This window comes from Falco naumanni, chromosome 8, assembly GCF_017639655.2.
Source record: "Falco naumanni isolate bFalNau1 chromosome 8, bFalNau1.pat, whole genome shotgun sequence".
Classification (NCBI taxonomy): domain Eukaryota; kingdom Metazoa; phylum Chordata; class Aves; order Falconiformes; family Falconidae; genus Falco; species Falco naumanni.
This window is the reverse complement of record NC_054061.1, coordinates 43690870-43714486: the sequence shown is the minus strand read 5'-3', so window position 1 is coordinate 43714486 and position 23617 is coordinate 43690870. Positions and strand designations below refer to the sequence as shown.

The 23617-nt window shown below is 40.5% G+C and overlaps 2 protein-coding genes across 17 annotated transcripts in view; one reads left to right on the top strand and one right to left on the bottom strand.

Annotated features, from left to right (window-relative positions):
- Window positions 1-11321, top strand: part of ABCB11 (ATP binding cassette subfamily B member 11) — a 68425-nt gene extending 57104 nt beyond the window's left edge. For 9 of the 15 annotated variants that reach the window (XM_040605083.1, XM_040605084.1, XM_040605085.1 and 6 more), the window contains 6 exons: window positions 1736-1977; window positions 2089-2245; window positions 3275-3472; window positions 4231-4437; window positions 5294-5440; window positions 6185-9066. In XM_040605083.1, coding sequence (XP_040461017.1) covers window positions 1736-1977; window positions 2089-2245; window positions 3275-3472; window positions 4231-4437; window positions 5294-5440; window positions 6185-6385 — 1152 coding nt within the window. In that variant the 3' untranslated portion in view covers window positions 6386-9066. Of the gene's footprint in view, window positions 1-1735; window positions 1978-2088; window positions 2246-3274; window positions 3473-4230; window positions 4438-5293; window positions 5441-6184; window positions 9067-9905; window positions 9995-10923 lie in introns of those variants that run through there. The other 6 variants (XR_005829512.1, XR_005829510.1, XR_005829511.1 and 3 more) reach the window with 6 other exon arrangements.
- On the bottom strand, window positions 9097-22130 carry G6PC2 (glucose-6-phosphatase catalytic subunit 2). Of its 2 annotated transcripts, XM_040605096.1 has the most exons (5): window positions 16568-17278; window positions 16136-16245; window positions 12785-12896; window positions 11383-11498; window positions 9097-10191 (listed from the first exon to the last, which is right to left on the bottom strand). In XM_040605096.1, the coding sequence occupies exons 1-5, from the start codon at window positions 16939-16941 to the stop codon at window positions 9680-9682; spliced, it is 1224 nt and encodes a 407-aa protein (XP_040461030.1). In that variant the 5' UTR covers window positions 16942-17278; the 3' UTR covers window positions 9097-9679. The 2 variants fall into 2 exon arrangements, with proteins under 2 accessions (XP_040461030.1, XP_040461031.1); XM_040605097.1 differs by lacking the exon at window positions 11383-11498 and having other exon boundaries at window positions 10137-10191; window positions 16568-22130.
- Window positions 22131-23617: the final 1487 nt, after the last annotated feature.

Below are 23617 nucleotides of genomic sequence, written 5' to 3'. Positions count from 1 at the left end.
TGCTCTGTACCTACTGGCTGTTTCCTCCCCATTGCCTCTGCAGCTAGCTCAGCCTGCCACCCCATTTTTTGATATCCCCTGAAGAAGCAAATCTTCAGCTCCCAATTGCCATTTCCCCGTGTGGTTTAAAGAAGCATGTCTTGACTGGGGGCGCAGAACTTAAGAAAAAATCATGTGGCCAACCTACACATGCAGACTGCTGGAAATTTTAGTTGGTTTTTTTTTTAAATGCACTAAAGGTATTTGGTATCACTGATCGGATTGAATACATTTACAGGCCACTGTTCAGTGCTGTTAGGAACAATCTTAAATTCCTGAAAGCCAAGGAAGAACTAAGACCTGAGCCCCTGCCCACATGCAGGATGGTGTAATTATTTACAAAAAGTGGTAAAATACTGTCCTGACAAGGAGAGAAACTTCACTGAGTCAAGGCATCAGCTTTTGTTCAACAGAATGACCCAGCGGCTGGGATGAAAAGGGCACTCAATGCTTCAGCAGTGACTGATTGTCTGGTGTTATTTTCTAATTTATTTGCCAGCACTGCATAGAAATGCTAAACACTCTGAGTTCTTCCACAGCACCTGCTTATCAGCCATGCTAAACACGGAGAAGCACAGTCTGAACAATCCAGTTCACAGTGCCTACTTTTCTGCTCCTTCACATTGTCTGATAATGCGTAAGAGATCTGACTGTTAATTTTGGCCAGGGAAAACACCCTGAAATAGGACGGAATATTTTTAATAATTTATATTCAGATCACTTCCTACATGCTGAACACATCCATAAGCCACACACCAGTCACACTATGGTGTGTAGGAAAGTGTCACACTATGAAGCTACCATCAAAGTTCAGGCAAACAACAGTGTTATAAACCAGTTTCTTAAAATTACTTGAGGTGAGTCCTGTGAAATTACAATCAAACTGTCAATTTACTTCTGTAGAGGAAACTGTAGTGCTATTTTTGGGGGGCAGAAACCCAAATCCTGACTGGCAATAAAGCACAATATAAAGCCTACAATTAATTAGAGCTCCAGAGAATTTTCCATGGGGATTATCTCATAATTTCCTGTGTTGTATGTTTCTGTGTATGTAGACAAGCATTTGCTTATTCTTTGCCTATGTACAAGGTAAAAATCCTGGAAATTGTGTCATGTTAAGAGGAATGAAGGTATCACCCTCCATTTATATGCTCCTCATCAGGGTTTTTGGACACAACCAAGAGAAAGAGGGAGGGTGAGTAGGTGAGGAAACAAGTAAATTCAAGTGTGTTTAATTTATGAAACGGAAGTTGGGGATAGCATCCCTTCTCTTCCCTGACTATTGTTATAAGTGAAATAAAATAATTGAAATAATCATCTTTGATTACTAAATGCATGCAGTCAAGGAAATAAGTGTTCTTAAACCTGTTTTTGCTTTGGTGCACGTCCCATTTATTCACATCACAGGAAATAAGTCAAAAGTGAGAGCATGTGCCTGATTTCCTAAGTGTGCTTACGGAGGATGTTAGTTGATAATTGCTTGTCGGGAAGTTTCCCTTTAGAGTGGCTGACGTTTGGGCCAGTCTGCATCACAGCTGCATCAGTTTGTGATGGCATTGGTGCCCTGTGTTTACGAAAGAATCACGCATTTTTGAAAGAGCAAACTCAACTTTTCCAGGTAAAAATTAGGAGCTTTTACCGATTTTTTTTTTTTTTTTTTTTTTTTTTTTTTTTTTTTTTTTTTTTTTTCCTTCAGATTTCCAGTGAAGCCCTCTCTAACATCAGGACTGTAGCTGGGATAGGGAAAGAGAACATGTTTATCAACAATTTTGAGAAGCACCTGTATATGCCCTATAGAGCTGCAATCAAAAAAGCGCACGTTTACGGACTCTGCTTCGGCTTTGCCCAGAGCATAGTGTTCATTGCCAATGCCGTCTCTTACAGATACGGAGGGTTTCTAGTCGATGCTGAAGGACTCCATTACAGCTTTGTGTTCAGGTCAGTGCCTGCCTGGAGCTGGAAACAGGCTCCTCTGCGGCAGCGTTGCTCTGGGCGAGCGTTCTGTTTCCCAGCGGCTCCCCGAGACTGACTGTCTCCCCCCCCCCGCAGGGTGATCTCTGCTGTTGTGACCAGTGGCACTGCTTTGGGAAGAGCTTCTTCCTACACCCCAAACTATGCCAAAGCCAAAACATCCGCTGCACGCTTTTTTGAACTGGTCGATCGGCTTCCTGACATCAGTGTTTACAGTGAAAAGGGGGAAAAATGGGTAAGAGTGGAGTAATTTGTGATGTCATTCAGCCCAGTGTAAGCACTGAAGTTGCACCAACAATTTGTAAGTCAGTGAGGCTCACTGCTTTACAAGAAGGTTACGCTGACTGTGTAATTGTGACTTGCCTTGGCTCTTTCGGAAGCAGCGGGCTCTGTTCTAGGCAGCAAGAGTAATCTTAAGTGTGGTTATTAGGAATTTGTCAGCGTAGAACTCCTGTAAATTGGAATAGGACTGGTGTGGGTGACTCAAAGAACAGCACGTTTTTTCTTCCTCCTCTGCAGTTTGCACATAAACTTGCCTGTCGCTCGCTTATAAAGGAGGCGGTTTTTCCATTCACATCAAAATGCTGGGGGTGTTCATGAGGAGGCGAATCTTTGAGTCAGACAAAATGAAAATGCTCAATTTTTGGTGAATTGAAAGTCAGACCCAGAAAATTCAAATACTTTTTCACTTAACCTATTTTTTTCAGAATTAAATCAAAACTTGAAATAATGTTATGAACTAAATACACTAAATATTTTACTTCAAACCATGAAACTAAAGTATCATGATTCCCTTCAGAGTTTCGTAAAAGTGTTATTTAAATGTTCTGGGAAATCTGACCTGAATTAATGTATTGTTTTAATGTTGCAAAGTTGAATTGATTTTATTTTTTTTATCAAATCCAGCTTTTTGCACAGAAGTATTTGGATCATCACCATATTACACTTATGCAGTATCTGCATTAAAGTAAAACCCCTTACCCGTTTGCAAGGCAATGCTATTTCCAGTTGATGTCTCTGTACAGTGCAGCACAGGGATGTATAAGCAGAGCAATAATGTTATGACTAATGGCTTATATCTAGGACAGCTGCTCCGATATGGGGTTTATCCCTCTTTCTGGGCTAATTCCAAACTTCACAAGCACAAATGTTGTATTTTAAATATGAGATGCAAGAATGGAATCTGAGGAAGAGTTACTTGTACTCTACAACTCAGTTTTGAGCTCCAGCTTATTGTAACATCTTTCTCATTTTTTTTCACCAGGATGATTTCAAGGGAAGCATTGAATTTCTTAACTGCAAATTCACATACCCTTCTCGGCCTGATATCCAGGTCCTGAAAGGACTCTCTGTAGCTGTTAAGCCTGGACAGACTTTGGCATTTGTTGGAAGCAGCGGCTGTGGTAAGAGCACCAGCGTCCAGCTTCTGGAGCGTTTCTATGACCCTGAGACAGGAAGCGTGGTAAGCAAACGAAACGTGCTTTGCGCGCTGCGGTGTTCAGCAGTGCTGCAAGGACTCTTCTGAAGGCGGCCTACCAGTGTGGCACGTACATGTGCCGCGTGGGGCTTCAGCTCCTCGGACAAATGTGGGCTCTTTGGGCAATTCTGGAGTATCATCTCAGCTGTAGTCAGGCAAGATCAGAATACCAAAGCTCGGGTGTAGGCCAAAGGCATTCACCTTGGCAGCTCATGTATGAGACATATATTGTGGGAGCACAAGCGGCCATCAAGTTGGAATGGAGCAAGAGTCTGAACATCCCTCAATATATAGCCTCAACACGCAGCCTCTTTGCGGGTTGAATTTGTCTCAATTTAACTTCCAGTTACTGAATGAGATAGCTTAAAAAGCTTTTATATCTTTTTGTCTTGTAAATAATGATCCATCTACTTTGATTTATCTTTCTTTGGAAAAAATCAGCGTTTTGATCACTCTGGCAGGAAGGCAACAAAGCATGTACCTAACCTTAAGCAATTAAATAGTTCACTTGGACTTAAGATTAAGCAAATGGTCTAGTGTTTGGCTGGATCGCAGACACACCCAGAAAATACATACCATGCACAAAGGAGTCAAATTTAAGCAGATTCTTCAAATCGCTTTAAATCGGTTGCATTTGCATTTTAGTAATATACGGCTAAATCACTGTTTTGCCATAAACTATCTGGGGTTTGCAGGCTGTTGTTTTGGAATGATGTTTTAAGTTTTCTCTTATTTCCTGGTAGTTAATAGATGGACGTGACACGAAGAAAATAAACGTACAGTTTCTTAGATCAAAAATTGGAATAGTGTCCCAGGAGCCTGTGCTATTTGACTGTAGCATTGCTGATAATATCAAATACGGCAGTAACACCAAAGAGGCAACGATGGAAGAAGTCATAGAAGTGGCCCAGAAGGCTCAGCTGCATGATTTTGTCATGTCACTGCCTGATGTAAGTACCCGTGAGGCCTTGGCTATGGACCTACAGGTAGGCTGCTCGGTGTCACTGCAGTGGAGCTGCTCCAAATCCACCTAAAGCTGCTACACACGTATACCTTCTGTTTACTTTTGCATCTGTGACAGTAGGAGCAAAGAGGGTGTCACGACCACCTGTTATGTTCCTGAGTTTGGCCATGAGCTGCTACTGCATTTTTACACAGCAGGCAAATATTTATAAAACTGAAACCAGCAGTTACAGCCTGAACTAGGAGAAAAGGGAAGGTTTTTTTAAAGGCACGGACAAGAAAGAAGCAGCAGCACAGTTGAGCAGTCACAGCATTACAGTGAGTCAGGAAATATAAATCCTGTTCCCAGGTGTGGGAGATTTGCTTTGTGACTAGAGCATGATACTTAGACAAAAATATTTGAATCTGGCTGCTTACAAGCCCTTAAGAAGTATTTAAATGCACTGAAATCATACAAATATAAATCAGAAGAACATAAAAGGTACGGATATGATTTAGGCACCAAACAAAACATTTGCCCAGAAAGCCCTGCCATCACTTTTAGCCTCTTCTCCCAAATCTAGGCTCAGGGGGGGGTTCTTTTGCCTCTGGCAAATCACCCAACTAACAAATTTTTCTTCCAGGCCTGTGACTATACTGCCTGGGCCCCTGGGCCATGCAAACTGCAAAGCAACATCCCCCCAAACATACGTATCGCTCGTACAGCATTTCGTCATTGCTGAGTTTTTTAAGGAGGAGGAAGCAATGGTCAGCACTCTTGCCTCTCTCCTCCTGCTTTTCCTTCAGGTTGCTACTGGTGTTTGCTTGCACTTGAATAAAATCTTCCTTTTGTATATTTTTCAGAAATATGAAACTAACGTTGGGGCTCAAGGATCCCAGCTGTCTCGTGGACAAAAACAACGCATTGCTATAGCGAGGGCCATCATACGAGATCCTAAAATTTTATTACTGGATGAAGCTACATCTGCCTTGGACACAGAAAGTGAAAAGGTAAATGAGCCGTGATAAGCAATAAGGGAAAGTTAATACAATGGCTTACAATGTACAATGCCTTTTTCTGTTCTGTAGACATCCTGATGTACTCCACCACGTGACCGCAATGTTATTCCCCATAGTTAATTCAGCACTTAACACCTTTAATGACCTTTTTGAAAGATCCAGGAAGCACAGCTGTAAGAAAAGCAGCCAGCTACAAGGGCTCTTAGCCTGCCAGCGAGAGGCAGCACCCTTTCAGAAACGTGCATAGTAATTCCCTGGGTTTCAAAGCATTCCGTGGGGATGTTTCATGAACATAACTTCTGCACATTAAAAATCAACCAAGCAAACAAAAAAGTACTCAAGCATATGAATGATGAGCCTGAATATCCTATAAAAACAGCAGTGAGGGGCTAAAAACTTGGGCAATAATTTGCATAGCTTGGTTACACTCAGAGATGAGAAATGGTGGAAATTTAAAAACATATCCACACTGAGCTGACATTCAGCACGACATGTCAGCTGAATAAACCTCTTCTGTAATTTCTACTGCTGCCTATGTTTACCTGTCCCTTTTTTTATATATCACTAATAAACCGAGCTCACGACCCAGCTATGCACACCAGTGACATAACTTTTGATTTAACCTCACAGTCCCTTTTACAAGTGTTGCACAATACAGTTAATTGAACTCAGGCAATCAGATTTCTCCCTTTTGTTTGCATATTTTCACTCTGACACTTTGTCTGTTGCCTTTAGACCGTGCAGGCGGCACTGGATAAGGCCAGAGAAGGGCGTACCTGCATTGTCATTGCCCACCGTTTGTCCACGATCCAGAACGCTGACATCATCGCTGTGATGTCGCAAGGACTCGTCATTGAAAGGGGCACTCATGATCAACTGATGGCCATGGAAGGAGCTTATTACAAACTTGTTACTACTGGAGCCCCAATCAGCTGAATTACTGTGATTCTGAATTTGAGAGATTTCTTTTCTGTAAGCAAATACTCTGCGGTAGGTATGTGTACGCTGGTACCACATTGTGCTACAAAGTGCTCTACAACGCTGTGAGTTCTGTGGTACCAGACGTGTGTGTAGCTTCCTGCATCCAGCACACTTGCCAGGCACATGCAGGAGCCTAAGCATAGGCTGATGCACTCAGTAAGTAGCTTAGTCCACTGCTAAGGGAAAGAAAGCCTGAAAATGGGAAAGATCTTTGCTGGTGAGTTGCGGAATTGCCACCAGCTGCAGTCAGACTGCACAGTCCTGTCATTCCTCAGCTAGCAATCAAGGAAGACTCTGCTCTGGTGTTCCAGAAACCACCTCTTCTCTAGGTAAGCTGTATGAACAGACACCAATCCAAGAACGATGCTGTGTATCTCAAGGGATCAAATCTCTCCTAACATTTGGCGTGCAGAGGATTACAGCGGTACCCTCCCCCCCTTCACACCAAACACACCAGCTGTGCTCTCAGGGGACACTGGGCTGCCGCTGTGCATGGCTACAGCACCAACCCCCTGGTGCCCTGAGCCTGGCACAGCTGTGCCCCTGCAACAAAACCAGCAAGTACTTACAAAGAGGGCAGCTCCACGACATAAGGAAAGCAATCAAGCAGAGGAACAGAAGCTGGTGAGGATCATTTCCCCTATACTCACCGCTCTGGTCAAAGCTGTCAAGTAAGTTTTGAGTAAGAATAAATGCCATAGTTAAATCAATGTAAAATCCTCCAGTTAATCATCACAGTTATTTAAATCACTTCTATTGAGAGCGTGATGGGTAATGTGTTCCCTTTTTTTCAGAAGGCAAGACAGTGAGGTTTTTTACAGAAATTATAAATATATTCAGTAACGGTGGAAAAAAATAGCCATAATTAGCTCTTTGTATTAAGCAGAGTTGATAAATACAGCAACAATTCATGCAGAAATGACAAAGGGCAGTAAGTATCTCTTTCTGGCAGAAGTTTGCACCTGCTGTAATGGTTTATTATAAGGTCTAACTGCATGTTTATCCGAAATATGTTATTGGCTACTGTCTGCAGGACAACAGGACTCTCCTTTAGTGACTGGGATCTTGGAGATAAAGCAGACAGAGAGTCTAAATCACAAATTTAAATCTTCATTTTGAATAATAGAGCATTAACTGGAAAAGTCATTCTCCATGTCCTAAAATCAGCAGCTGGGAGTGGGGGGTTCTCCCATTTTATAACAGATCACACCACAAGGGAGTTTCTTGTAAAATTACACAAATTACACAACAGTACCGACCGCTGAAACTTGAATAGAGCTGTAAGGGTGAAAATTTGATTAGGCTACATCCCTTAATTCCAGGCAGAAAAAAACCCCAATTTCAACTTTTATACAACTCCATTAATAAATCACTTCAACAGACCCTACTGAAATCACACAGCTGACACTGAAATGATATTTTCCCAAGAAATTCTGTATTTTAATCCTTAACTGAAAATGAAGAAGGAAGCTGCATTATTTGCCTTCTGTTTTAATCTTTTTAGACTTTTTTTATGTTTCAGAGCAATAATTAATTGGGATGTCTCAGGACTGAAACTATTGACAAGAGTGACTATCAATATTCAATTTATATCAGTAAAATGACAACTCGAGAGCAACTTGAACACAGCAAAAATCCTTGTTATAGCTGTCTTTGTTCTTCATTATTTGCTTCTAGACCCGTTAGCTTAGCAATTTTGCTTAAGGATGCACAACTACAGAAGAGACTGGTTTCAGGCCAGCTGCTGCAGGGAAAAACGTTCAGAGAACCATTAAGGAAGGTATCAGGAGATGCATAAAGCAGAATATTCCTCAGACTGTTAAAACCAGATGATTCATTTTCTTAAGTCAAGGTAGTCTTAGCAGGCTCTTAAATAAGGATGCCTGTTTTTGATTTGCTTCGGTAATTTGTATCATATTCATTCCTAAGGGCCAACTCAATCTATTCACCTTGTTTTCGCAATTAAATAAGATTATTTCCATTTCAGTTATCCTACAACTAACCAGAAGTCTTGAAGCTACATCATGTTTACATCTTCTAACCCTTATTGCTATCAGATGGTACATACACAGCCCTCATTACCCACATTATAGCCTATGCTGCTTGTATACCAAGTATTATGAGATGGTATCAGCAAAATATTGCTTAAGTATTGCTTAAAGATAGTCCTAAAAGCACTATGCAACAGTAGGTGCTAAATAGTGAATAAAATGGGAAAGTACCTGCCTTTGCCTATTCAGAGCATCCACTTTATATAGCAAACATGTATTTAATATATTAGTTATTTGTGTGCTTAGGTAGATGAAGCTGACAATAATATAAACTTCCAATGACTTAATCTGCAATGACAGTTTCATGATTTACACAACTAACAACAGTGATTCAGGCTTGTGACTCTTGACCTGAGAAAATCAGACTAATTTACCTTTGCAATGCAGGAGCATGAACAACACTCTTGAGGTGATATGCTGAAATAATTTCATTATTGACAACTTTCTTCATCTGCTGCTCTGTGTAGGTGTACAGAACCCAAAGATTTGTTACACCATATTTATGCTTTTTCAATATCAAAGGTGTGATCTGTAACATTCATGACTTATGTAATCACTTTTCAAAAGTAAAAATGACAAAACCCACACAGCAATGCAAAAATATATTCCACAGAGTCTAATTGAAATAAACTTTTATTTTTTTCTTATCTGGCTTAATCAGAAGCTGTTTTGCTCAGGAAGCTCAATAAGTTAAATCTAAAGCCTTGCTTATAACTACGCTGGCCTTTTTCACAGTGCCTGGGTGCCGCTGTACAGCTGCAGGTGGTGCGATACTGTCACACCATTATCTAGCAGTTTAACACACAATACCTCTCGCTATAAAAATTGAATATCGAGTATCACAATGTCCAACCAAGGCATGAAGCACCACCTAGCTGGAGATGGACAGGACTAAAAGACCACCAAGTAGCTAAATAAAACTAGTTGATTATACTTTAAAACTGTTATGACCCAGAATATTGGGTCATTTCTAACCATACAGCACTATGATTGCAATATTTCTAACAACAAAATCAGCAATTAATATTTGTGAGCTGCCAACATCACCGATTTTGGATGTACTGGTTACTTACCAGGAGCACATCAAAGGTGCAGTGGCATCCCCCTTGGTTCAAATGAGCTAGCAAAAGTGCTTTTGCAGAGGGTTCTTGAACGGTTCGTATCCATCCCCACACTGCTAACCATTTGGAAACTTTATCTAATTAAGTTTCTTTTCAGTTGTCCTCATTAACGAGTGGACACAGTATGGAACCAAGGCAACTACAGTCAGAGGCATAGCTGCACTCTTACAAAAAGAGAGAATGTAGAATAAATACTCAGTATGAGTAGGTATCTTAATGAAATTATACAGCTGCAGCGTAGCTAAAGAAGCAGCTATACACAATATACGGAAACTTCTCTTACAGCTATTTTTACCTTTGCAGCTTGTGGTGAACATTTCAGAATTAATTCCGAGACCTAAGCCAAAGAGCGCCCCTAAATTCCTCACCAGTCCAGCAAACGGAGTTGTGTCAATGTTTATCCAGTCTGGGTTGGCACACCACTTCTTGGCCTTCGGCACAGACCATAGCAAGTCAATATCAAGAAGCTTGAGGACTAGATAAAAGCCAAGGGCAAAGATGAAAAGAAACAAGTTTGTCTTGATGTACATTCTCAAGCTTGCTGTCTGAATAGCAGGGGTATGCTCAAATGCTTCTGCCACAAGGATGCCTGCGGATTAGAAACTCAGTGTTACAGGGAACACCACGCTCATACTTTGAAGAAGCACTTTTTACAGTGTCCTTGCAGAATTTCACATTTGAAGACAGAAGAATATATCTATGTATTTTTATTATATATGTATATATACACATACACACATACAATTTACCACTTCTGTTGTAGATTACAAAACCTTTTCTCCCACTTCAAACTGCTAATTTGGAAAAAAAAGGAAACTGAATACCAAGCGCTCATGTTTCTGATATGAGGCATACCTTAGGCCTGACTGCATCTCTCTGATGACAACCTGTCAAATATAGATGTAAACTAGAACATTCCTTTTCCAAGAGACCCTCACGCAAAGGCTGCCCCAGCAATGCCAACTTCAATACCAGTTCCCACACAGGCTTTAAGTGTTGAAGGAAAAGACACAGAACACACTTATCTTCTTTCTTACTCATTTTATCCTGGCTGTGGAAAGGGAGAGCCGGACGGTAAGCTGTTAGCGAGCTGCCCAGGCGGCTCTGCATCCATGAAAGAACTGGAGCAGGCAGCCCTGGCTTAGTGCCCTGGTCACCCTCCTTAAATCGGGTAGATACTAGAGAGATTGTTCATAGTCTGAACTCCCTAGATACAAATTTGTAACATGCTTAAGTAACTCTGAAAAATGTACTTCAGCTTCTGAAGTGACCCTGGGGAGTTTGCACAGCTAATTTGTGGTTTTTTTCTGTTTTGCCCCAGGTCTCTGGCCCCACGCTTGTCCACACTGCAGAGATGCTGGTTCGTGCCTGAACATCATCTGATGTGAACCAAATAGCTTCCTCCTGAGAGGAAAGGTCAGGGCCGTACAGGACCAACTTCCTCTCCCACCCCTGCGCCCCAGGCAGCACAAATAAGGATCAGATGCAGCCAGTACAAACCAGACAGCCTGTGGCAGTGTGGACATAATGCAGCCAGCATCAATTGGCACATGGACGAGGACTCACTCTCTGTGTGAATTACAGAGACAGCAGATACATACTACCTCAAAAATTTTACCTTTAGACTATTATCAAATCCTTGATCGTCCAGAGAGTGGAGAGCAACACTAGAGCTGCAAGCTGAGTAGCACTACTAAAAATGTCTTGCCTTTTCTCATACTTCACTTTTTTCAGATTTTGCATATATGTTGAAAAAGAAAGAAAAAATTAGCAGCATTACCAGCAAATACTCCAAGAAAAACTTGATGAGGGAAATGTGTTGCTATGAATACTCTCGAGATGCACACACTGATCTGGATAAGCCAAAAAATACTCCAGAGGAATGACCATGTCAGTCTAAGAGGGAAAAGGAAGATGCTTAAAAATTAAGGCAAGACATTTCACCTAGTAATTTACACCAGGTCCCTTTGTGTCAGGCTTGTATTTTTACCAAGCAGAGGTTTACAAGGACAGAAGTTTAGAATCAGATGAATAAAAACTGGAAGTCAGTACTAAAACTTTAGGAGTGGTTGCTCTTGCAGTCACACCTAATGCTGCAGGAACAGACCCCAGTAGTTTCAGGTCCAAAACACCACTGTGGTTTCAGTAATGAAAGTCATCCATGGCATGTTAAATTAGCACTAGTACCTTGAGCATATTTCTCATCATGAAGTCATACTTAAATGCAAAAGTTCAATTACTTGGTGACAAAATTCACATAGTACCAAAATAACCTTGTCAGGCTTGGAAAGAGCAGCCGTCAAAGCAATTACGAGACTTCCCTACAGAACTGAGTAACAGAATCATAGAATGGTTTGGGTTGGAGGAGGCCGTGAAGAACACCTAGTTCCACCTCCCCTGCCGTCGGCAGGGACACCTTCCAGTAGAAGGGGTTGCTCAAAACCCCACCTGACCTGGCCTTGAACACTTCCAGGGACGGGGCATCTATAACTTGTCCGGGCAACCTGTTCCAGCACCTTGCCGCCCCCACAATGAAGAATTTCTTCCCAGTATCGAATGAAAACGTACCCTCTTCCAGCTTAAATCCATTCCCCCTTGTCCTATCACTACCTGCCCTTGAAAGAAGTCCCTCTGCAGCTTTCTTGTAGGTCCCCTGGAGGTCCTGGAAGGCGGCAGTAAAGTCTTCCTGGAGCCTTCTCTTCTCCAGGCTGAGCCACCCCAACTCCCTCAGCCTGTCTTCATAGCAGAGGGGCTCTGAACACCTTACACTTAACTATAGGGTAAGAAGGCCTACCATCAAATCAGTAAATTTATGTTCTAACCAAAAGATCCAACACATAAAGACAATTAATCAAATTCAAAATTTCCAACACTGAAGATGTGACCTGACCTTTAGTAGTTGGTTCCGAGATACTGTATGCAATGACTGCAATAATAACCAACCTATACAAATGGATGAATCCCCTTAATAATCTTTTTCTTCAGCTGCAGTAGATCATAATAAAAGTTTATTGTTTGGTTTGTGGGTGTTTTTTTTGTTTGTTTTGGTTTTTTTTGTTTGTTTGTTTTTTACGAACTGGACAGAACAGACTATGACTATTTGGTTAAAATAAGTCCATTAAAACCACAACATGTATATAAAGAAATATCTGTATAAGTTAGAACAACGTAAAAACACTGACCTGTGAAGGGCAACTGCTGATTTATCTTTCCATCTAACTGTGTAGCTAAGTGCTGCTGTGACCATTACATACCAGACACAGGAAGATCCCATGGCATGTCCAGATGGACTTCCTAGTGAAAAAAAAAAAAAAGGAAATATTCAAGCCTAAAAATGACTGTGTCATTTGTCATATAGAAAATGTCTACTGGCGCTTACTCAGGCACCTAAACATTTAGAAAGAAAACGGTTACCAAGGGCTGAAAGAATGTCAACTGCTTCTCAAAAGTTAATTTTCTCAATATGAATTTTTCAGAAAACTCATATGGAATCCAGAATATTTGTCTGAAATCAAGTAGGTAAGGTAACAGCTTAACCATCTTATATTAGTGTCAGCTGGTACCTTGATTGGAAAGCATTGTATTTTTCCATTAGTTAGATTTGGATTGTGATTGAAAAAATAGAGCATCTTGGGCTTTCTTAGGGCTGTAGCATGTCGTGTAGAAATTATATATGAGGATGAGATGAGATAGGTTTTGAACGGGCTACCTCATAATTAAGGGAAGCAACTGAGATTTGGCTCTTTGTAGCACTCTAAACTAAAGTACTAGTATAACTTTAGATGGCCCTTCCAAATTGCTTTTTATCTGCTTGTCTAATTACCATAGTGTTAGTAATTGTGGTTGGGATCTGTGTCTCATCACTAATATTACAGTCCAGGTAATTCACACTGTAAGTAGCTTTGTAATAAATTTAGAAATATATCTTAAGTGTGATAGAAGAACTGTGTCTTTATGCTTTACTTTGATGTATTTTAGAAATTTTAAAGTGTACAATGTCAACCAGCTTGGAAACAGATTATTGGTGGAACTGGCAGGTGAAATGATGCTGCAATGTTCTGGACTAATTGCTGCACCCACTTCAGCCCATGACAGGGAACACGGTCTCATACAAACATCAACAGTGATTTTCTTTTTAGTCCAGGTATACTACTACTTGTGTAATTTGTTTTAATTTAACAAATCAAATTTTAATTCTACTGGAAAAAATATGAAGCTACAGAGAAGTTCCTACAATGGTGAAAATCACCCAAAAAACCAAAGAATGCTGGCATGATGCAAGGGAAATGATTCCCCAAATCACCCTGTCACTTCTTTTCCCCTGTTCACCAGGTTTACATTCAACAAACTGAAATAGGAAAGGAGAGAAAATTAGATAATTGGAATCTGTCTACACGAGTCTTTTACAGCTTGGCTTTCTGTGGAGACAAAAGAGAAGTTAAAGGGACAGGGTTATTTCACTGGCAGAAGAAATAATTTTGACTGAAGAATGTGTTATGACCCAGCATTATATCGTAGTTTGCAAAGCAAAAGAACATTTCAGTGACGTAGCAAAGCAGGAATGCCCAGGAGGACAAGCACAGGGATTTCTGGCTCCCTGCACTCATGTTCGGTATTCTGCTTGGCAATATCTTTAGTAGACACACTACCAACTCTTTTGTTAATTTTCTAACACATGCATAGTGCCTTTTGGGAGTACCTTTAAGCAATATTTTCGTACACTTCTAAACCTCACAACAGAATAACTGTCACTGATAAGGAAATCATACTGTTGTAGATCAGCACTGGGAAAGCTTCTCTTTGTTGTCGTCCAGGAAAATGTCACCTAGGAAAAATGTATCATAGTTCATCTGCGCACCACCTACTAGAAACAGCATAACCTCCACCTTAAGGTTTGTGTTCTTAAAACCTTACAACTACCAGAGAACAGATGGCTGCAGGGTTCAGTTCATTCCAGAAGAACATACCAAATTCAGGTCCTAGATTGCCTGCCATGTAGTCATATAAACTGTTCCTTCAGCTTTCCCTTTTGTTGAGCTGTAGAGTTTGGGGCTCAGGCCATCCTAGCAATATCTGGATATGCCTTTCTCACAGCTGTGGCTGGTTCTCTAATCTTTTCATATAAATTGCAGACTTAGAAATAGTATGAAATACCATGTAAGCTCACACAATGACTCTGTGCACCGAACAGCTGCACTGGCTGCACCTCCTCTTGTTAACGAGGAACAGGTTAGTGACAGATATCGTCAATGGTCAAGGGCAAATCTAGCAGTGGGAGAAAATGCGGTCATTGTGAAGTGCAAGTAAGGAATCAGTATGACAGTGGTACCCACTGGACAAAAATAGGAATGACCTGTTACTTCAGGAAGAAAGTAACAGGAAGAAAGGCCTTCTGGTTCAATGAAACACAGTGATTTTTCTCCTTAGCCAGGGCTTAGAATTACATGGTTCTGAATGGGCTCAGTTCTGAAGGCTTGTGAAAAGATCTGAAGGCCTTCAATGCTTTTGGTTAGGTCCCAGATGAATCCACTTGAAACAGACTGCAGATCTGATACAGACCAGGCATCATGAAACTCTGCCTGATGCAAGGGCTTAAGATGCTCATTCAAAATTCCAGTGTAATATAATGCAGGATATTGTGAACAAAATACAGCTGTGCAAACCACTTTAAAAGCTTGCAGTGACATTGATGAGGTGCACAACATATTCATTTACACAGTCTTGTACAATGAATTAAACTTAACTCAGCCAGTTAGCTCCAAGCAAGTTTACCTTATTTCACATATTAGGGTTGTACAAACTCATTTAACTGCAGCAGCATTGCATTTGAGTTCCACAGAGAAGACAGTAAGATATAAAAAAGTGAAAATATGCTGCACAGGAACATTTTTTTTTTTAAGAACTTTTCCCCCCCATGCATAAATGCATTTACACTTCGCCCCCCCCCTGCACCGCACACACATTCAGTGCCACTGTCTGGTTCTGGAAAGAGGAGTTGCATTTTCCATCTGTGATATGTTACATGATAGATTGTTGATACTATTGTTATTTACACTGAACCACCTACTAGTTTTTTGTGGTTTGAATAATTCTTGCAAGTGTACGAGCCCTCAAACTCAACAGCCCCCTGCTCTGTTCTGGAACACTCTAAAACAACATGGAATTTCTCTCCCCAAGCTGATGTCATCATTGGCACTGCAACTGTTCCTAAAAGTGACCTCACAAAGCAGGCAAATCACTCTTTCAGAGCCTATAACACATTCCTTTCTGATATGCTGGTTCCTTCTAGTAGGAGTAATTTTTAAAGCAAATCCCCCTCCCTTGCACTGTTTAAAGGCAATGAGGTAAACATTCTTGTCATGCAGCAATCAAATACCTATTGCATTTTATTTCTTCCTTTTTCTCTTCCTGTATTTTGGTGCTATTTTAAACATAAGTTCTGAGATCTGTATATCATACAAGGTCTTTGTAAGTCCCATCCGTCCTCCCCCCACCAAAAGCCACTATCTCTAGTAAATGTACCAGTTTCTTACCTGGTCCGGTTTCACATGTTATAGGAAACTGTTCAAGGCATGGGCTTGACTGGTTGGGATAAATCATTGTTTCTTGCACCCACCAGTATGGGCGATGGCCAAATAAAATCCTGACAAAAAAATAAAACAAAATGAAACAGAAATGCAATAACAGGATCTTTATGTAAGAAGGCCTCAGCAAAGCACGATAAATAATCTTACAAGGAATATGAAGAGGTATATTGCCAAAACTATAATTGTTCTACAGGTTCTTCCTGTTTTATCAAAATGTCATTTTCAACATAACTTAAACATCTTCATTGTGAATTCCTGTTTTATAATTACAATGGAAAGTCTACTAGTACAATATTCACAGCAAATTTTCTAAACTTGAGGCACATATCTTAACCATCATTAAAAATACCAAACTTCAAAATAAATCCAGCTTCTTACCATTTAAATATGAGGTTGAACCAATCACCAATGACTGCCACCCATATCATTTTAGTACCAACCACTTGGTTGAGCTGAAACCAAAGAGGAAAATAAATTGAGAATATATTCCGGGGATCACCAACATGTGACATAAAATTAAGGAAATCCTGGTAAGCCCTGTAGTCCCTCTGTAAATGCTGAATGATAAGCACGCCATTGCTATGAAGGAGATCCATCTTAATGGATTCAACTGTACTTGAAATATAATAAAGTTCCTTTAATCTTAAGTTTCTAGCGATGGAGAATGAGAACCATGGAGAGGAACTATTAAAAAGTGAGAGAAGGTGATTGACGTTGCCTTTATATTGTATCGGCGTGCTGTACCCGGCCATTCCTGGAACACGTGGCTCCAAATCCCCAAGAAAGCACACGAGTCTGTTAGCACTGGAAAGCTTTTCTGTTTGCAAATTTTAATTGGAGGAAACTAAGTGAAGTACATGCTGAGCAACAGCAAATTGTGGGGAAGGTTTTGTAGAAACAGTGTGTGACTTATGCAATCCTTTGTATGAACAGTTGGAACATGTTTGCTTGAATTTGTTCACAGTTCATTTCTCTGCAGGATGGACATTAGAAATGTATATACTTCATTAAGTGTTGCCTGTGTAAAGCACAGAAAGAATACACAGATAATTGGTCTTTGCAGAACTGCCATTAAAGCTGTATGTTTCACTTCAAGAGAGAATTTATCTACCATGCTGCATCTAATACTTTGCACAACACATTTTCAGTCTTGGAAAATACAACCGGCATCCATACGTCAACAATGCTGTTGAGTTCTAGATTCATTTTTAAAGCAGCAATATTCTCAAAACACTGAAAAACAATTGTTTCGTTCATAAAAGAGGCCACCTTAATCCAGGGCACAATGCAGATGAAGCTTAGTCTCCGAGCCATCTCATTCAGTGTCACATTCTCATGTGTTGCTCACATGGTGCAAGTTCTACACACCTCTGCCAGAAGCAGCTCAAGCCCGACTGGCTGCAGCCCCTTCTTGCTGCCCTGCCTAGCAGAAATGGGACATTGCAGACCAGAGCAAGGTTGGAACACATGATTACGAACATCTCCCCCAAGTATTCCCAAGTGAAGCACTTGGGTTCTCCAGGGCAAACAGACAAGACAAAACTGAGATTCTGCCAGTTAGCAGGATTTTACGAGGTTGCATCAAATCATGTATTAGCACATCAGATTTACCAGTATTAGTACTAGTAACAGTAGCATAGGAAAAGATTATGTTTGTGAGGTGGCTACACAAAAAACTTTTTTCCACATGATAATAAATGGATACCAAAAGTCTGACAATACCATCATCTGATATCATCAGAGCGGCAAGAGGAAAACTTCAGTTCTTTATCAGGCTCTAATACTCAGACATATTCATATCTGCTATTAAAGACTGTCTATGTATCTGAAACAACTAAAATCAGAAAACAAAAGCAGGTGTATGTGTACACCGTGCACTTCCCTGCTGCTTTCTCCATAGCACTTAAAGCTGAACTGTACAAGCTGTGGAGACAAAAGATACGAACTACTTAACTGTTTTTGCTGAAGAGAGACTTCACAGCTTAACAGGGCTTTATGATGTGTGGTCAGGGAAGTCACATGGAAACATTAATAGATTCAACAAATAAGGCTTGACAATTAAATGGTCTCAGAAGACCTTTTTTCCTGACAGAATCTCACACTTACTTCAGCTCTCACGTTGACGAAGAGTCTGGTTTTAGAAAGTTTTTAGCAGATTTAAGTCCTGTATGTTTATTGCTACCAGTTGCATTGAGCCATGTAGAAAACCTTAAAGTTAAAAAGGGATTTAAAATTCTATGTGCTGTTTCTGGATAGCTACTACAATATTTTTTCTGTACATTGACTAAATTATTCACTTCAACTGGTATCAGCTGATTTCAAGGAAAACCCTTTCAAAATCAAAACTTCAGGATATTTCAACAATAAGTATTTCTTAGCTTTTTAGCTGCAAGTATTTGGGGAGGTTTGTTTCTTGCAAAGCCATATAGCTTATAGCTTTCCAGGGTGTCTCACAAGGGAACTGTCACATAAATGATGGAATTAATTTTCCCTTTCCCAGTTCTTTCCCAATAACTTACTTGTTTAGAAACATCTCACTCAATAACTTTTTGTAATAATTACTAGAGAAAATGTCCTTTTGCGCATCTTTTTTTTCCCCCCCTCTAAAAGTATCTCTCCTTTTAAGAGAAGTAGGACTTAAAGCAATCACAATAATGAAAATCACTCTTTTACACATGTCTGGGTTTAGTATGCAAAAATGTGGAAAATCTGAGCTTTTCTTCTGGTTTTCAGTCTAGTTTTATACAGAATAATTAGCTTTACATATGACTGTAAATGTCAAATCAGTTGGCGGCTGAGTAGCAGCCATCTTACTTCTAGTACTTAGTTAAAACAGCAACTGTAATGAGGTTAAGTCTAAATAACTATTGTTCTATTAGGAAAAATATTTTGTAATAAGAAAGTTTCCATCAAGATACAACTTAATGTCCTCAGGAGTCTACAGGTAATGAAATAGATCACATTCCCATCCCTCAATGCCACCAGTTACTCAATGGTATCAGAAAAATTGCCTCTCTGACACAGGATGTGCAGAACCATAGCAGTAAGTTTTTGCATACTTGCTTTATTTATAAATATAAAACCACCCACCCACATTACCCACTGGGATGGTGCTGCATCTGCTCAGGCTGAACCCTTCAGACAGAACGACTGAGGCACACTTCGGTTCCTCAGAAACTTTAAGATAATGTCTGAAGGTATGTCTTGGCAGTGTTTCAGTACAGTAACCTCTTTTAGTACAAATGCTAAAGGTCTTCTGATACTAATTTTCACTTTAAAGATTTTGCTGCTGATCCATATGCTGCTAATGATCTTTCTTAGATAGAAAGAGAAGCACCTTAGATCTACTGAAGACAGCTAATAGCAAACGTAAATAAGCTTTAATTTTCTTCTACATTCTGTTTCAGAAGCTCCTGCATTCACATCTTAGACATACCTGAGGAGTCATATTTATAAAAGATGTTTGAAAAATCCCCAAGAACCCCACAATCTAGAAAGCAGGAAGTAGGAAGTTTTTGGAAGAGGTAAGCAGGTTTCTGTGAGAGGTAGTTCAGATGTTATCCCTGTGCCTGGAAGCACTCATGATCCCGCTTCACCCAAGAGGCAATCAGCAGCTGACATGTGAGTCATCCCTTGTCCTGCCTGTGATATTTGGCAACCTATAGAAGTGTGAGACACTAGACTCCCAGCCCTAATAACCAGCAGAGAAAAGATGGTAAAACACATCTTGAAAAACTGTATTTAGTAACTTGCTTAAACTAATAAAGGAGAAATACTTCCTAAATAGGCTTTTCCCCCTCCTTTTCTATGCAAGGCACTGCAAAATGCTTTTGTAATGCACTTAGTTTCAAAGTCACTTCAGATAAGATGTGAAATAAAACTATTTGCTGTATTGTAGTATGTAGAATTGTGAGGAAAACTCGATCTGTACAAAATGGTCAGAATGTATATGCAAGGAGGTTTTTAAATCAAAGCCATTTTGATATTATAGAATGAAGGTTTGGACCTCACATGATCAAGTGAGATCTTAGTGGAAAGCACAATCCTTAAAATGTTACCTGTTCATATAAAGAGGTTTTAATTGATTGGTATTTTCCTGATGTATTTAAATGTCCAAGATATACAAAATGAGAGACTGTTGAAAACTGCATATATTCTTGCAGGAAATGTAGAAAGAAGATTGATGGTGATGATCCACTGAAGGGAGGATAAAATGTTTAGAGGTGCTTTATACCTACATTGTAGAGTAAATATTACATAACAGGTATCAGATGTTGTTAAGCAAATATTTGCAAGGGAAGGGAAAGGCACCAAAGCAAACATTTTATAAAACACTGTTAATGGAGGACTCTGTGTGGTACATTATGCTTAGTAACTTGAACAGTAACATGAAGCGCCAAATGACATGCAGGCTACTGCTAATAGGGAACAGAGAGCAAGAACTTGCTACAGAGGAAACAGCACATCAGGATTTCTTCCTTTCTTTCTTCCTTCCTTTCCCCAGGCAGCCCGGCTCAGGCTTCTTCACAGTTGCACCCACCAGTAGTTTCATAAACCAGTTGCTTTCTCTGGCCTCTGACACCTTCCTCTAATCTTTCCTACTTGATACGTTGTCATTCTTCCTTGCTATACAGCTACTATGCAAATACAGGAAACTAACAAAACTGTTTGCAATGCACAGTAACTGCCTGACCTTAATACTGGTTTATATTTGTACGTGTAATACTGTAAATGATACCAACAATGCATAGAATACAAATCTGGCATGTTCATGGAAAAGTCTTATCTAAGGAATTCTAGTTGTTAGCAGTATGAAGAGCTACCGTTAGTAATCACATGCAACATACAGTTCAACAGTGAAAAAAAATCCTTCCAGTTCCACAAACTACAAGCAGAAACAGAGTCTGGACCCATAAAGGCAACAGTCTCCACTGGGGTTTTTTGTTTTCTTTCCAGTAAGATCATGGCCTATTATTATTATTATTCTGTGATCCCTGACACTAGCTCTGTGCCAACCACAGCTCAGTGAGGCCAGAAACCTGTCAAGTAGCTGAGTCTGTTTCATTAGCACCTGCTCTTCTGTTTTGTGTTCCTTTAGCAGCTTCCACCTAAGCTGCAGTAGCTCTCCAATCCTGAACTATAGCTCTCAGCCCAGCTCTGGCACGGCCTGCTACGGACTTTGAGGCAGCAACAAAACAAAGCAACAGATCTTTGTTGGCAACACCCTGCTCTTCAGTTTGCTCGCAGGTTAAGTGCCACCCTGCTGCTATCGCCATACATCTCAGAACCTTCAGTTTAACCAAGTGCCCTGGGGTTACAAAGACCCATGAAGAGCTGGCAAATGCAGAAAATGGGTACATGGTACAATGACATTGCCTTCAGCAAAGCTCATAGTGCCAGAAACAGGGTAAATCATTACTGAAGCTTTCTCCCATCCATGACTACCCTGTGGCTTCCTGTGGCAAACAGCAAAACCCACTTCAGAACAAGCTTCTGGGCTAGTTACAGTAAGGCTAGGGACCAATGTTTTCCATTATGGAGCCTCGAGTCAGATCTAATGACCTAATGGAGGATTTAAGAAGCATATGACCTGTGCTAGTTTGGGTCACAAGGCCACATTTCTGTTTGTGGTAGGTAAGAGTTGTCAGTTTGAATAGAAAACCAGTACCTGCTAAACTCACCATGTTTCATTTAAATGTGGTTGGTAACCTGATTGTGGAGAGAGTTCCTAGTGGGAAAGTAAGGTTGAGGACAAGTTATACTGTAAATTCATGACTCTAGAAAACTCTGAGAAAAGGACTCCCAAATCAGTCAGAAGAAAAGATCAATTAAGGTACGGATTGTGCCAGGATATGTCACAGGCTATATTTAGTCCTTGGCTGGTGAAAGTCCAAAACAAAGGAATAGGACTAACAAAAATCTAGAAAAACTTGACAGAGAAAAACAGATACCAAACATTTCAGAGCTAATGCTCACTACTGTGGGGTGAACCAGACTGAAAAACCCACCAAAAGATTACATATTAGACTTCAGGATTCATTTAGATTGTTGAATTTGTATTTGCTGAACTACAGGGGTTGGGGAAATAGTGTCTTCAGAAAGTTATGAGGTCAAATAATAAAGGCTAGGGATACCAGTGGCCACATACACACTTTATATTGGCAGCATTCAATTGGCTAGGTTTAAGGTCTGGTTGAGAAAAAGAGAAATGGTCCTAGTTAAAAAAAAAAAAAAAAAAAAAAGCCGTAACATATAGGCTCCATAATGCCCAAATTTATACGTGGCTAGGTAATCATACTTGAACTAGCCCAGCTTCAGTACATACAAGTCTGATTCAGCTAAGAAACACTGGTCTAATAATTACTTTTAGGACTAATGCTAAGAAAACTTTGAAATCTGGAGAACAGGTGTCCGAGTCAAGTGAGATAGAAATATAGTTGGATAGAAGTGCTATCCAACAGCAGTAACAGTTTATACATGAATAATGCAACTAATAGGTGGTGGTCTTGGCTCAGACTTTGCTGTGGGTCCAGTGTGTGAGAGAGTAATTAATGGCTTCAGACAGCAATTCTCAATGCATCCCTATGTTTACATTATTCTGAGATCATTTGAATAGCACTAAAGTAAAAAAAAGTTAGAAGTTCATTAGCTATGGCAACAAGATGACTAGTAAATAGCTTCCATTATAAACTGAAGGTTGGTGTACCAGGGATTACAAACTAGTGTTTATTCAGAGCCAAAAGGGAATATAGTTCAACTGGAGAAAAATAAGGCGCAGTCTCCTAAATAGAACATTCATAACCACAGAGGCTTATGACAAGTGTTTGACTGGGCACAGGCAGGGCTGCTATATTGTGGTTTGGTTCATACCAAGGACTACAATTAGCTCCTATCATAAAGATCTACCTTTAAGGTAAATGTTTATGATTTACCTATTATGAAAAATTACTACCGTTATCATGAAGGTAGGTAAATAGCTCCACGCTCACGAGAGATTTCAGGCTCGAGAAATTAAAAGGCAATTCAGGAAACTTACTCGTAAACAACTTTGTCACAAAGCTTACAACTGGGTTTCCCCAAGTATGTTCCGTGAATAAACTACAGACACTGGCAAAAAGTCCCAGCTTCAGCGGCGCGTAAAGGAGCTCACTTGCTCCCAGTCCGAACCCGGTTTCCCCTCAGCACAGACCAGTAAACGGCACAAACCACACCAGGCCTTTCACCCCCGGGCCCCACGGGCAGCCCGGCCGTGGCCCCCTCAGCGGGCCCCGAGAAAACGCCTTAACCCTAACAGGGTTTCCCAGGGGAAGGAGACGGACTCACAGGTGCCTCTCCCTCGCAGCACCGCAGCGACCGCCTCCACAAGCCCAGGGGCACACCGCAGCGGAGCCAGCATCCGCCTACCTCGCTCCATCATGGCGGCTCCGC

What these genes read in the sequence shown, in the direction of transcription:
- G6PC2 (XM_040605096.1), bottom strand. Translation starts at nt 16,941, where the DNA reads ATGGCCGGGTACAGCACGCCGATACAATATAAAGGCAACGTCAATCAC. An exon ending in TTCAACCTCATATTTAAATG is followed by an intron (nt 16,246 to 16,567) that starts GTAAGAAGCTGG and finishes TTTTTTTGTCAG; the next exon opens with GATTTTATTTGGCCATCGCC. An exon ending in TCAGCAGTTGCCCTTCACAG is followed by an intron (nt 11,499 to 12,784) that starts GTCAGTGTTTTT and finishes TTTCCCTCTTAG; the next exon opens with ACTGACATGGTCATTCCTCT.